At 44.8% G+C, this 15,681-nt stretch overlaps 1 protein-coding gene across 2 annotated transcripts in view; it reads right to left on the reverse strand.

Moving 5' to 3' along the window:
* The window catches only part of MYO1D (myosin ID), a 304,232-nt gene that overhangs the window by 123,545 nt on the left and 165,006 nt on the right, over positions 1 to 15,681 (reverse strand). For both annotated transcript variants that reach the window (XM_032457713.1, XM_032457714.1), the window contains exons 17-19: positions 6,003 to 6,226; positions 1,174 to 1,318; positions 550 to 654 (exon numbers count right to left, since the gene is read on the reverse strand). In XM_032457713.1, the coding sequence (XP_032313604.1) occupies positions 550 to 654; positions 1,174 to 1,318; positions 6,003 to 6,226 (474 nt within the window). The remainder of the gene's footprint in view (positions 1 to 549; positions 655 to 1,173; positions 1,319 to 6,002; positions 6,227 to 15,681) is intronic.

Here is a 15,681-nt window from a genome sequence, read left to right on the forward strand (position 1 = left end):
AGCTTCCAGCTTTCCACTGGCTCAACTGCTCCAACCCCCTAGGTAAGTAACAATCCTCACATGTCCTGCTTCAGAGAAGCGAATATATTCATAGCACATAACTCCATCAACCCTCCGCTTCCAAGTCTCACTGCGTCCTTCTCCCTTTTCTAAACTACATTCTTCCTCCTCTTCCCCTGTTTTTTAAAAATACTAATAAAACATGTATGAAAAGTACTGAATGACCATTAAATACAAGGCAGACTAATACATGCTATGAAAGATACACACAGTAAAATACAAGCCCCTGATGTCAGAGAGGTTCCCCTTCTCCTGTTTTAAAAAGAGATGGTTACCAAAAATATTGACTTCCCTAATTAGGCTTTACAGCCTAACCCTGAGGTTGCAGTCACCTCAACCATTCCATCGGTGCCACACCCCACAGGGAGAACTCACTGATGACATGGCCGGGGTGCACCTGGTGTTATGTTTTACCGGGGCCGCAGCCACGTCAGTTTCATCGGCATCAGTCTGTTCTTTCCAAGGAGGTCTGTTTCAAGCTTGCCTTACCTTACGGACGTGACAGGAGAAGAGGACGTTCATGTATTTGTCCTTCCGTTTCAGTTCATTTGCGACGGGGACGAAAGTGCCTGAGGTCTGAGGTGTATCTGGCTTCTGAAAGAAAAGGGAAACACGAAAATATGAGCACACTTCACATGTTAGATGACAAGGCAACCTCTCACTGCTTTCTAACTACACGCGGATAGTTTCACACATGTGCTTTGGACCTCCCCATCCCAGATGAAAAGCTACTACTGAAGGGTTACTGTAACACCAACGGTCCTATAATATTTTTGAAATAAGGAATGGGAGAGAGGATGAAATACAGCTTTAGGAATAATGGATACAAAGATGCTAATTAAAAACAGTTGTTGAATTACGTAAGGGAAGGTTTAAATGGTCAATGCCAGGTTACAGAATGTACCTAATACATGTGGATACAAGACAGAGGACCCATTTAAAGTGAGGGAAACATTTATTTAGAAGCAATAAAAATCTTTTAGTCTAGAGTCTCTCGTAGAAATTTAGTTTCTGAGGGTGTCTTAGTCCTTCTATCAATTCTTGGAGAAAAATTCTTCTCTTTCTTTGGGTAGGGGAGCAGGAGTAGGTTCCACTTTGTTCTCCTGGACTTACCGAAGCAAGATAGTTGCCCTCCCAGGCCCTCTGGAGCCCAAGGTCAGCCCTTTGACCCTTCAGCATCTCCACGGCTGCAACCTTCGCCCTCACCTGGGGCAGGTCTGAAGCAGGTATAGTCTTGATGAGCTGGGATGCTCTCCATCTATTAGAAAATGAACCAAATGTATATGAGACTTTAGAAGCACCATCCTTTTCCTTCTCAAAAGTAACCGAACCTGCCATTAAGTACAATTAAATCACTTGTGTGCTATCTTAAAAAAAGTAAAATGCCTCTAAAATACACATAGAACTTGTTAAAATACACATAGTTTCCTGTAGACAGAGGTTTTTGTAAAACTTGTTTTGCTGTTTGTGTGTTTTGGGAGCAACCAGAACTCAATGATACACGGAGTCTCATAATATATATATAGTTAGGGCGTGGGAACTTTGGATTCATCATTCATTCATTCAACAAATGTTTTCTAGGCACCTCCACCTCCTGTTTATGCTGTTTTCGGGAGGGGAGGCACAGCAGTAAAGAGATGCAGGTCCTTTCTGCCAGGTGCTTACGTTCTAGACCGCAGAGACAGATAGTAAGTAAGATGAGTAAATGCCGAGTGTGTCTGATGTGATACATGCTGTGGAAGGAGATAAGGCAAGAAAAGGGGGGCAGGAGAGCAGCAGAGGGAAGGGACGGGGAGCAGGTGTTAGGTACGCAGGGTGGTCTGGGAGGCACCAGCTGTACGGATGTTGGAGCAAGTGTTCCAGGAAAAGAGTGGGCAGAAAGGCTGTAAAGTGTGAGCCGGTCCCGTGTGTCAGAGGACCAGCCAGGAGTCCTGTGAGTTGGGGCAGGAGCACGGGGGAGAGGACCAGGCCGGGGGTCCAGGGGAGAGCCGGGGCCAGGATCCACGGAGCCATGGAGGCATTCCCAGGACCCTGGCCTCCACTCTGCATGAGAAGTTGGTGGAAGGTCTTGAACAAAGAAGGGACGTGGCCTGACTCTCGCTTCACAGGCTCATTCTGACGGCTGTGTGGAGAAAGGCTGAAGTGAGGCTGGGCCGGGCACGGACGCCCACTTAGGAGGCTGTTTCCATCAGGCACGTGGCAGAGGATGGTGGCTTGGATCAGGAGGTCATGGTGGAGGTGGGGATGGGTGGGGTTCTGGAAGAAATGCCAAGAGCATCTGCTGACAGATTAGATGTGGGGGCAAGACAGAAACAGAGGATTTAAAGATGACCCCAAGGCCTTTTGGTCTCAGCAACTGAAAACATAAACTAAAAATAATCTATCCCTGATCGAGAAAGACAAGCACAAGGTCTTCTGCGCTCTCAGCAGCATCCTAGAATTGCGTGAGACGTATGCCCTCGTTTCTGCCACCAGAGGCTGACGCAGCGAGGCTGGAACTGAGCACCTCCCTCTCGCAGACGAAATAATCAAGGCCGGTGGTTCTCAAATTATGCTTCCGTGGAACACTAGAATGAGATTCAACTAAACCTGGAAAGTGGTGCTCTTTTCCCAGTTTACATACAACGCTAGGGAGACGGTTTTCACCTAAGGTTTTTCCTGGGGTGTATGCTTGTTTCAGGATGGTGACTGGAGCCTACATGTTTGTTGTTCTGTCTGTCGAATTCCCATTGAAATAACTCAATAAATATACGAAAAAACCCATACCGCCACCAGACCATGGGAGTGATGTCAGTACACTGGAAGATGTGGCGACTTTCTGGGTGGAGAAGCGGCTCCGGGCAGGGCAGTCACGCTCAGTGGGAGAGGAGCCCCCGGCACACGCAGTCCCGAGCCCCAAAGCCTGCAGCAGCAGGGCTGGGAGCAAGGGCTGGAGGGGAGGGGAGCTGGGCCCCTCCCCTGCACGCAGTGACTGGCCAGGGTGAGGCGGGACACCGGCCACGGCAGAGAGGGCCCGAGAGAGCAAGGTGCCAAATGACAACCATGAAAACGGAAAGGCTCAACGTGACGGTGAAATCCTCTTTACTTTCTATGGCCAGCCAACACTCCATGGGGCAGACTGTCCTAAGATCATTCCTGAAGAGGCTGGAAGAGTGACAGGTAGGGAGTAGCTTGTGGTCAAAGTCAAGGACACCAGTGACAGACACGATGGTACAACATGAAGCAGCTTGTCCCAGGGAGCCCTCCAGCCCCAAATTTCTCCTCGGCAGGGAGGTCCTTGCCCCATCTGCTGGTCTGTTCTTAACCTATGTGCTCGGTCAGCCTGTCCCTTTGTCACTGCTCAAAGTGGCCCAGGACAGGGTCCTCGGCGGACTGACTCCAGGGGCCCCTGGCAAAGAGCTGTCTGTGGAGGGAGCTGGGGCCTGACCTACGCAGCACAGGGAGAGCAGCACATACTTCTCGGCCTGAATCAGGCAGACGGCCACCTCTAAACACGCGTTGCCGATCACAGCTACCGCCTTGACCCCATGAAGCAGCTGGGCAAGAGGCCACGTCCAGCCTTCCCAGGGTGAGAGAGAACTGCTGTGAGGAGCAGGGGCGAGCCGAAACACGATCAGATGCACACGGGGGTGCCAGAAAAGACAAAACCGCAAGGTCACAGCTAAATCCTGTAACACACGTCTCTCGGTACTCCGCAGATCAAAACTCAAGCACAAGTTAAAAACGATACAGTGACTAGGTCAGGGGTTGGCAGACTATCGCCGGTGCCCAGTCCGGCCCATGGCCTGGTTTTGTCCTGTTCCCGAGCTAGGAATAGTTTTTACATGTTCAACAAAGCAAAATATGTGACCAAGGCCATATGTAGCCCACAAAGCCTAAAATATTTACTATCTGGCCCTTTTCAGAAAAAGTTTATCTTTGAGCTCTATTAACACAGCTGGCAAGATTCATTCAGTGTGTGTGCGCGTGCGTGTGTGTGTGTGTGCAGTCAACTCACAGAGCAGATGCAGAATGTTCAAAATGCTCACTGATTCTAAGCCCTAAGAAGGCTGGCGCTACCTTTTGCATCGTTCTTGTTTGTCACCGTATCCCTGGGACCTAGGTCAGTGCCTGTGATACAGCAGGTGCTGAGTAAATATTTGCTGAATGAACACACTGTAATTTTACAAAAAGTAATCAATTCTAAGCCATACATAAAGCCTCCAAATCTAAAAAGAAGACTGCACAGGCCACAGTGCAACATTATCAAAATCAGTAATTCTTTGTATCCATTTAAAATATCACATAGATCTTGATCTATTCTGCTGAACAGGCCTCCAGGACTTATTTCTAAGTAAAGTCACAGAACCATATATCTAGTCCTGCTTGTGGAAACAAGAGAAGAAAAGAAAGCCAAATGAACACACACTCACAGCACGAGCGGTCACCTCCACAGGACTTAACCACGTGTCAGGCACCATCTGAAACGCTTTACGTGTATTTACTCATAACCCTTTCAACAACCCTATGAGCAGGTGCTATTATTACCCCTCTTTTACAGATAAGAAAACTGAGGCATAGAGAGGTTAACTCACTTGGCCAAGGTTACACAGCTAGCCAGGGGGACAGCCAGAATAGGATCCCGGGCTCCAGGGTTTGTGTTCTTAACCACTGTAGCACGCTGTCTCTTACGTGTGTATGTGTTTGTAAATGCACAAAGATTTAGAAGGATACAAACTGTTAATGAGTGGTTATCTCAGGGGAAAGAAAGAACACAGGGAGAGACAAGAGGAGTTGTAGAGGGTTTCAGCTTTATGCCTTCTACATTTTCACATTATGTCACTTAAAAAATGAGCAGGTACTCATGGATCAGTTACTTTTTAGATTATGTCAAAAATGCGAGTGACAGATGATACAATTCATGAAACAAATTTATCTGCGCACTAAAAAGGCTGCCAAGATTTACAGCTAACAGTTATGATACACTGGAGAACGGAGGGTGAAGGTGCTTTTGCCTTCAGTAACTCTACTGTTCCACTTTTTTCATTTTATGAGCAATCATTTTTAAAAAACCAATGAGATATATATTAAAGAGTTTTCCTCTCATGCCCTTTTTTCTCCTGGTATCTGCTACCAGTTTACATTCAATACATCAGTTAGTTCATGGTGTTCTTTGCGGAATATCATGATGGCAAACGACCGTATGTGGGAACCATTAGCTCAGTTTATGTGATTAGATGGCTGTATCTAAGACACAGCTAAATATATCTGGTGCACACTGGCAACAAATAAGCTAAAAAAAAATGAGGAGAAAGGAGCTATGAATAACTACAAAGTCAGATTCAGGGCAATTTACAGAAAAAAAACTGGAAAGGTATCAAATGTTACATGGGTGTTTATTTATTTATTATATATTAAAAAAATAGCTTGCTCTAATAAAACCATTGTTTTCTCCCTTTCACTTTAAAGAATCACTTGGGAAACTTTAAAAAGGACCTCCCCTCGGCCCCCACTCCCGAGCTCTCTAAAACAGGACTTTCTGGAGGTGGGACTTGGGCATCAGTGTGTTTTATAAGCTCCTTGTGAGTGTCGGGGTACCAGGCAGAGAACCACTGTTCTGAAAGAATGAACATATTCAGTTATGTGTGGTGATTATTTAATAGTTACTTTTGCCAATGGAAGAAAGGAAAGACATCATGCAAATAGCTTTCTTGAACAAGGCTTGATGCTGGCCGTGTGGCACACTGCTGTCTACTGGCACCTGGAAAAGGGAACTGACAGCTCGATGATTCTGAGGGGTAAGCAGATGCCCTCTGAAAGTGAAATCTGCTGGAACTGCAGACGCAAGGTAGAAGCAAATGTCACACAGCAATCATTGGCGCTAATACCGTGGTCTCACATTTGTGACTTTACATACTGAGTGTACTGCTGTAAAATGGATGCAACACACACCAAGTGCTTACCGGTTAAAAATGGCCTGCAGGGCCTCCTCGAAACGGCGGAGAACTTTAGGTGGGGTCGGCCACTTCACGTGCTTGCCGTAGTCCCTCATCGTCCTGATGCCCTGGAAGCGTCTGGCCACCTCATGGATGTACGACTTGACTTTGTAGCGACGGTAGTATCGGAGAATTGTCAGAGCCGCCTTGGTCCTCTTGTACCGCATGCGGGCCAGGGTGCCCCGCCACACCTTCGCAGCAGAGGAGAAAAAAAGGAAAACGTTGCTAGGATGGCCGAGTAGCAGATCACTTTGAAATCACAGAAACTCCTTTACTTATAAGCTTGTCTGTGGAATTTGCCTGTGTCACAAAATCAGACCCAAAGCATGTCAATTCTCCCTGCCACCAACAGATGGCGCCAGGAGTCATGCCTGTTATTTTGATTCCGCGTGCAGCTGTTCATTATCCTCATTGGAGTATCTGTTGAGTTTGAAGCAGAGCCCTGTTCTAACTCTACGGTCATGAACAGAAGAAAGCCAAAATACAATGATCTTTGGATAAATATATATTATTTTTTTAAAATTTGCATTCTTTTTCACTTTACAATGTTGTGTCAATTTCTGGTGTACAGCATAATGTTTCAGTCATACATACACATACATATATTCGTTTTCATATTCTTTGGATAAACATTTTCAGAATGTTGAAAGGAAGCAAGATGAGTCAGAATCAAAAGCCATCAACATCTATAGTTCTCTTATGAAACCTAGCTCTACACAGATTATACATATTGGCCATTGGCGTGATGTCGCATTGGATGTATGAACTGACTTACACACAGTCTGTTCAGGCTCTCTCCCCAGGTGCTTTGTAAACTCCCAGGAATTTAGATATATTCCTGGGGAAAGGGTAAAAGCCAGATGACTAATATCACACAAATCTTTGTTTTTTCCCCAGGGCTCAGAGATCAATCAGATGTACATAAATGTCCCAGTGCCTGCTTTATCCAAGCATGGTGAATTGAGAGATACTTGTATATTTTTTTTTCCAGATCCTTTGTCCCGGTTCCCATAGTTCTCAGTCTTTCAAGTAGAAAGAAATCTGGTGTCACCTTCGAGGCTTCAATTGGCTCTTCCCCTAAATATGCTGTCTACCACCAGACACACTCTTTCTTCCTCAGTATCTCCAGTATAAATCTCTTTCTTTTCCGTTCTGCTACTATGGTCTCCCAGACCCCAAACGACCGACCTGCTTCCTTTGATAAACTCTTTGTGCAGACCACCATCATGCCGCAGCTGATCCTCACGGCTGCTGCATGAATGGCTGTTCCAATTCTCAGGTCGATGGTACCACTTCCCTCCTGTCTCTGGCCTCTCAGGACTAAGATAGTCGATCTCTAGCTCAAAGCCCACAGTGTGAGTTCTCCAGGCTCCCTCAGGGGACTTTTCTTTCTTCTTAAGCCCCCATCTGTACCCACCAATTTCCCTCAGCAAAACCCATGTGATGCCTCTTTCGTTCAGTCATTTCAGGCTGGTCTTCACACACTCCTCCAACAGGCACCATGCGGCCACAACGCCCTCCTTTCCCAGCCTGCTGCACAAGAGAGGCAGACGTGTTTGCATACAAATGTGAGAGGGTCATCCAGGGACCCCAGAGAGGAACTAACAGGTCGAGGGAAACCAGGGTACGTGAGGGAAACATGACGTGGGAGCGAATCTGTGATGGAACCTAGAACTCACATACAAAGAGAACATATATACATATACATATATACACACACATATATATACACATACATACATATATATATGGGGGGGCAGTGAAAGGTAGTTCAGTCTTGCACATGGCATCAGCACAGTAATGCTTTTTAGTCAAAATGGCTCTTTTCCTGTGGCCGAATCCATCACACACATGGCTCTGTTAGGCCCCCACCCAAGCACTAAAATAAAGGTCCCTTCTTTAGTATCTTGAGAAACCAAAAGAGCACAATTAGAGGGTAGAAGCCTATGATTCTGTTTCTTAAAGAAAACACATTTTTAAAGTTTCATATTGTTTCCTCCTTTTTTTTTTTCCCAAAGAAGAAAGAAATGAAAGACTTTCTAGAACCACATCTATATAGGAAATCAATCTTTAATTTTCAAGAAATATTTTCTAGATATTTTTATTGAAATATGTCTGGTTAGATTCTTTAGTAACTTGAAAAAAATTATAAGTAAGTGCTTTGTAAGGGGTAGCGTTTGTTTGTTTGTTTGTTTTTACAACCTTTAAGGTTTCATCTATGTCCTTGGTTTATTTAGGTTTTGTGTAGCTGAAAAGTCAAATAGCACAAAAAAAGTATAAAAAAGACAGCAGCCCTTCCTCTTGCCCTCCCAAGCCTACTTCTCCACCTTGCAGTCTCATTCGGCGCCAACTGTTTTAACTGCTTCTTCTGGTATTTACAAATAATACACATATACGTTATTTCTCGGTAGATAGTTTTAGACAGCACCCAAATTACAGAAGTTGGTGCCATCACTGTTACTTCTCTTCTATCATCCCAGTAATAATTACATCAACACGTTAAAGTCAACAGTGCTTACATCATCACATATGTTAACTATATCACACACTGCAGAGGCAATTTACGTAATACACGTATGCATACTCCACGTTGTATACTGCATATGCCTTTGGTTCATCACTGTGCTAAGGAGCATAGCATGGCTACCATTCCTTCACGCTGTCACGTAAGCTTGTTTTTATTTATAGTTAGTAACTGTCTCAGTTTTAAAAAATCTGCTTTATTTTCTAAATACTGCTAATTTCGACCATATGCTCGAACAGACCCATCAAAGGATCAGCAGTCAGTTTCCAATCGTCAAGCCCAGCAGTCAGATCTTTTCCTTTGCTGTCCCCGGGGTCCTCTGCTCTCTCGGCCCACTGCACAGCTCCTGTCCTGGTACTTTTAAAACTACTCTTCCGTGTCGGATCCCTGATTCTTGAGCTTCTGTCTTCCTCTTTCTTGGTTTCCCTCCTTCCAGTAGCTTCTAAGAAAGGGTGCGTGGCGAGTAAATTTCTATTCTCTTTAATTTCCTTGGAGAGTACAAGGCAGTTGCCTCAAATGTTGTTTCCTCAGGTTCAGGAGCAGAGTTGCGGAGAACAGGCTGGGGACCCAGACTGCCTGTGTTCAAGTCCCAGCCCACTCTTACCAGCTGGGTGAGCCCGGGCGAGCTTCTTAACCCCTCTGAGCCTTTGCTTCCTTATCTGTAAGACGGGGACAGTAATGGTGCTTATCTTGTAGTGGTGATGCGGGGTAGATACACACAGGACACTTAAAAGAGGGTCCGGTGGGAATCTGGAGCTCAGTAAACACTGGCTGTTAAACGGCGATTTGAAATCTGCTCTTTGTCTTTTAGCAGACCATGCTCCTTTCCTTTTTGTATGTGCAGATGTTCTGTCTCTGTCACGACTACTGCTAGGTGGGAGTAGGGATGGGGTTTGAGCAAGATACTAGGGTTCCAGGCATCAGGCTAGCAGGGGTCACTGTCTCTGACCTGGAAACTCTTTGATGAATATGAACTATTCCTTCTCAGTGTGCCATTTGCCCTGGAGAGTGTTTCACTGGGTCGTATTTTATTCTTCCACTGATATTATGGACTGTACGTCTGTGATTGATACGCCTTATCTAGTCTTTCAGCTGCCCAAGAGGAGTGGAAAGAGAGCTGGGGCTTTGGGTGGCTGCCATCGACTTCCTTCCTGAATGCTAATGAAGTCCGCGCACCAGAGCTTTGCTCCCCTGAGCAGGCGTGCATCGTGGGCTTCTGGCCTGGTGGGTGGGGGACACGCATTCTTTCTCCAGGTCTTGTGGAGCTTTTTCTTGGTTTGTCTGGAATAATTATTCCTACCAGATGCCTCCCCTATTCCCTGCCCACTTACTGACCTAACAGAGGCAGGGAAGAGGGCAAATCTTCTTGACTCTTTTTGCCTGGAGGGGAAGAAGTCTTCTTGAAGGAAGAAAGGGCCCCCGTCAGGGGTGTTACTTACAGCCAGAACCTTCGAAAGCAGTGAGACTTTTCAGAATTCCCTCCTTGTACTTTTCCATGTTCCATTCTGCTCTTTGAAGAATACATCGATTTTTTTTTTTAAAGCATCTTCTTTTAGTTTGGTCCAGTTTTTCTTTTTCTGGACGACACTTCGCAAAGTTTATAGTATGAAGTTGGGATCTTTTTTTGTTTTGTTTCATGGTTGATGGCATGCTCAGTTTTTATGTTTAAAACAAACACTTTAATCATAACAATTTGCTTTTACCATTTTGTTAATTTCAGCAAATTTGGGAGAAAGGAATTTCTTGAGCCTGCCCCTGTATCATTAACTTTGTCAGAAGTCCCTTAGGCTTTATTTTTCCAGCATCAGACAAAAAGTAGCATTGAAAAAATACAGAGGCAAATGATTCTATGCAAAAAAAAAAAAAAAAGATTCATGAATTTTTCCTTATAATCTTAGCATATTTGGTTTAAACAGATCTGCTCCCACAGTAGTTTGTGTGTCTGTTGTGGGAGGAGGGTTGTTGATTTTCTCACCAAGGGTCTGAAGGTTCGAATTTAAGGTATAAGACAGATTTTCCTCCCTCTTTTTTTTTTTTTTTTTTTTAAAAAAAGCTTCAACTGCAGGGTTTTTGAAGTCATACAAAGCTCACCTCCACAGAGGACTCTGCCTGATGATGGAGTGTCAGAAAGGGGAAAATTAAATGCTATATTCGATAAGCAAATGCTTCATGCTTACTTGAATGTGCCTAGAGAGGTTTCAGCAAGAAAAAAACAAGGGTGCCAGAGGGGCCCTCATTGGACAACATTCACACTAAAAGTGGAACAGACCAGACACTTATTGTGTTTAAGGATATGATGCAAGAGAGTGGAGGTGGAAAGCTCAAGGAGGCGTGGTGGGAGCCGGGAGAGAAAGTTATCAGAAGATACGAGGCAGGGGCGGCCTGGCAGAGGTGAGACAAGCAGGCCATTTCTTAGGAGGAGTAGAGGACAGGGGCAAACAGAGTGGCTGACTGCACAGAGAAAGACGAATGTCACGTGACATCACTTATAAATGGAATCTAAAAAAAATGACACAAGTGAACTTATTTACAAAACAGAAAGAGACTCACAGACATAGAGAACAAATTTATGGTTACCAAAGGGGAAGGGGGAAGGGGGAAGGGATAAATTAGGAGTTTGGGATTAGCAGATACAAACTACTACATATAAAATAAACAACAAGGTCCTACTGTGTAGCACAGGGAGCTGCATTCAGTATCCTGTAATAAACTATAATGACAAAGAATACGAAAAAGCATAAATACATATAACTGAATCATCATGCTGTACACCAGAAACTAACACAATATTGTGAACTGACTATACTTCAATTTAAAGAGAGAGAGAGAGAGAATTAGCACCGTAGGGCACACATCCCTGCTACTGAGTTTTGGATCCAGTTCCTCCCTTCAGTGTCCGACCCCCTATACTCAGGTCTCAAAACAGCAGCCGAATGATCTTTCTAAGACCAAAGTCAGAACGTGTCACTTCTCTGCTTGACACTGTGCTGGGGCGGCTCCATCTCCCTCCATCTCTCCCCAAGTGGAAGCCAAAGTCCCTCCCCTGCCCACGAGGCCCAAGTGATCGGGTCCCTCGGCGCCCAGCTCCTCCCACCGCCCTCTCCCTGGCTCACTCCAGCCTCACTGGGCCCTGCTCTGCCCTGCACAGGCTTCCTGTCTCAGGGCCTCTGCCCTAAAGCTGTCCCCTCGGCCAGGAAAGATCCTTCCTCCAGATGGCTAGTGTCCCCATTCTCCGGTCTTCGCTCAGTCGTCACCTTCCCAATAAGCCCGGCCCTGCCCATCCTGTGCAGAGGTGCCCCTTGTCTCCACCCTCTCCTGGTACTCCCCATTCTCCTTACCAGGCTCTATTTTCTCCCCTGTCTCCAGCACTTCGCAACTTTACGACCCACCTAATGTACCTATTTTGCATCGTGCACGCTCGCCCCTCCCCTCCCACTGGAATTTAAGCCCTGCCAGGCCTGGGATCTTTGCCTCTTTGGCTCACTGACGGGTCTCCACAGCTGACAACAATGCCAAGGACACAGCAGCCACTCAGGAGCGTTTGCTGAGTGACAGTGTTTTCAACTTTATCTTCCCAGCCCATCCTTGTTCTCCAGCTACTCCTTTTAAAAGCACGTTGCTCTGACTTCACACGAGGGATGAGATTTTTACAAGAGCAACTCTGATCCTTCCTCTCTGAGTCTACGAATCATGGTTTTACTGGGTTTTTTTTTTTTTGCTTTTTGTTTTGTTTTTGGCTGCTCCCTGCATTATATGCGTTACCTTGAAATCTCCTCTTCCAATTGTCTTGGTCTCTTGGCCTTTTGTGCTAGAGGCCTTGCTCACATGTCTGGGGCTCCTTGGTCATCCATTCACTGAAGCCTGAAAAGCCACTTGGAAGCTCTGTGCATACGCTTCACGGGTGGGGACCTTCACTTTAGGGAGATTAGGTGGGGACCAACTGTCTGTGGGGACCCCAGAAGGTCTGTATCTGAAAGTGTTTTCTCTTTGTCACCAGAACTCTGAGTGAAGGGGAGTGGGGAGAATCTTTAGTATTTAGACTTTTATTACTTAATTTACTTGGTTTCAGTATGGTGTCTGACCCCTCTCCTCCACGGGTGCCTGGTGTCTCCAAGCCCAGAGCTTCTCTGGTTCAATTTCTTCAGAGGAAACTTCTTGTTTTCTATCAGAAGGGGACTGAGGTAGCCCCTGGCTCTGCAAGGCTGGGAGGAGACCTGGGTTATAATTTTTCTTTATACAGACTTTCAACCAATATCTTCCTTCAGCTCCACCCCTCACCCCTACCTGCAAAGGGGTCTTTGCCGAACCTGCCTACAGCCCAGGAGCGGGGTGACCTGATTTGCTTGTCAGCCATCTTCTCTGCAGGCACTTAGATTTCACTTTCTCAGCCTGCTTGGGGGACTCACCGCATGTTCACTTGCTTCCAAAATTATGTTGATGCCTCTTGTCTGCTGTTTCCTTTCCACTACGGTTCTGTCTGTCCTTGTGGGTTTCTCCAGTTTTTATCCCTCACTGCTGATTGAGGGCTTTGAGAGGGAGTGGATATAAACAGCCTGTCATGTTTAACCAGATGCCTTATAATGCCATTTTAATTCTACCATGCGTCCTCTGGCGCACACCTCCTCAGTGGTCAGGCAACAGCTGGCAGTCATTAAAGTACAAGATACACTTTGCAAAAGATGTAGGATTCTAGGTTGCACTCTATTGCAAAGTAGGTCAATTACGTGTCTTCAGTTTAGCTTCAGAAACAAACACAGGTCAACTTTCCTTTGTCCCCTAGTTCTCCATATTTTTTTCTTTTCTCGTCATCATAGGTGTTGGGCCCTTTCCATCTGCTCTGAAACAGCTCCCTGTTGCTCAGAATTGGACATTCTCTTGGTCTCTACAACCAGAATCCTTTAAAATTCCAGCTTTCAAGTTTCCCAGACTCTCCATGCCTAGGGACAGACTTTTTTGGGGGCAGATGCAACTTTCTTCTATTTCCATCCTCCAAATTGTTATTCTGGCCAAGTTCTAACAATTTATGGTTGCGAAAGAGTTGTGGTGGAGGAGAATCGATTCAGGTACCAGGCTGAACTCTGAGCAAACTGTAAAATACACAAAATCTATCTTTAGTACCCATATACCCCCATCAGATTTAGAATACTATGTCCATTCTGGGATATTCCGTGACTGATTCATGAAGGCTTGGCCCCCTTCTTGGAGTTATTTTAAAGGAAGACTCAAAGCAGAAAAATCTTCCCAAGTTATTTCTCTTCAACTCAAATATCTCTTTGAGTGACAAAAAGAATAAAGACCCGATGTGCTATTTTTAAAATGCTAGCGCCCATGTTTTTACCAGAAGAGCGGATGCCAAAAAGAAAATAAGACCTAGTGAATATCATCTGTAGGTTTTCAGCATAAATTTTGACACAAAATTTGGTTTTATAGATAAATAGCATTTTCACGTGACTTAGGGGAAAAATTAAGGAATAATAAATAATCAAATTTTCAGTCAATAAACAGATATAAAACCATTCAAATAAAGCGACCAAAAGAAAAAAAAAAACATGTGTTGAGTCTGATCATTATAAACTATCCTGATGAACTTAGCTGTATATGTGGGGGGTGTAATTTAGAAATGATGACCCCTGAGATTTTACCTTGGTCTGGGAGACCAAGCTGCCAAGCTAGTGGACTTGTGAGCCCTCACTTAGGATTCATGCGTTTTGTATATGGCCTTGTGCAGATGCATCAGCCCAGCAACTGTTGCCTATGAGAGATTTCTTTATGTAGATGGTGCTACAATCTGACAACCTTCTTATAACTGTAAACTTCAAGCAGTTGCACCTCTTAAGTCGATTACTGTCAGAGGACTGGCTCAACATTAACTCTGTCAAAACTCAAATTGCAATTATTTTGAAGATAAATGAAAACAAAATTATGCCAGCTAACAGGTTAAGTCACTCTGATGAGCCTTTCAGGATTCAAGCTTGTTCAAAAATAGACAGTCCATGGAGCTCTACTGAAGTGGTTGCTTTCTTTTGTTCATTTTTTTTTTCCTTAAAAGAAGAGGTACAAAATTGACAATTCATCTCTAAAATCTCTCAGGCCAAGGTTATGTCAAACCTGCTTTTTGACATAAAACTTCAGGGTTTTGGCCAAGTGTCCGGGGCATTTCAGCAGATCTGGGGAGGTGTCTGGGGATGTTGTGGCTTTGTGTAAAGACGCCTGCTGCTTTCTGCACCCCTAGATCCGCTGTTACCCAAGACGGAGGTGGCTTATCACCTGGTCAGGGGACAGGCTGGGCTTTTATCTTATGGAACAAATGCATTGACTTGTCTTCCTTTATGTCTAACATCTAGAACATGCAGAACTCCTTAAAAAAAAACCAACTCAGTGCACCTTTGCTTCAGACGCTTGCAAATGATCTCAATTTTGAATGGCTCCCTAGATCGCTCAAAAACTCAGATAATAACTGATATTTGAAAGGAGTAGCCAAAGGTGCACCCTAACACTCTCTTCTGTAGAGTTCCAAAAGTGAATTCGGGAACACAGGGCCTTTGAAATGCTTCCTGAAGAAGGAATTCCATTTTCAGTAAGTTCAGGAAGGCTGCACACTGCAATTCCTTTCTGGAGATTTATGTTGTACAGTAGTGTATTAGGAGCTCTGAGAGGGGAGGGTATAGCTCAAGTGGCAGAGGGTGTGCTTAGCATGCACAAATTCCTGGGTTCAATCCCCAGTACGCCCTCTAAAAATAAATAAGTAAACCTAATTACCTCCCCCAACACACATGCACACACACAAAAGAAGGTCTGAGCAGTTCCATGTAAATAAACCAATTTTAACTTTGGTCAACAAAATTAAAAAAAAAAAAAACATAGTTAACTAGAGAATCCTTTGTACACAGATTACTAATTCATTTTATCCCCTATCAAGATACGCCATCCCAAAAGATGCCACTGTGACATCAGCATTACTGAGCCCTTGTTCACTCTACAAGGACCTCCCCAATTCCTCTGCTACGTGTCGGTTCTGTAGGGAAGACAGAGGAAAACAGGAGACAACTATGACATCCTAGGAAAAACCAAATATGCTTATGAGATAATTATAACCCATCCCCGAAAAAAGCAAGATCTGGT

The sequence above is a fragment of the Camelus ferus genome, chromosome 16 (genome assembly GCF_009834535.1).
Source record: "Camelus ferus isolate YT-003-E chromosome 16, BCGSAC_Cfer_1.0, whole genome shotgun sequence".
In the NCBI taxonomy this organism is placed as follows: domain Eukaryota; kingdom Metazoa; phylum Chordata; class Mammalia; order Artiodactyla; family Camelidae; genus Camelus; species Camelus ferus.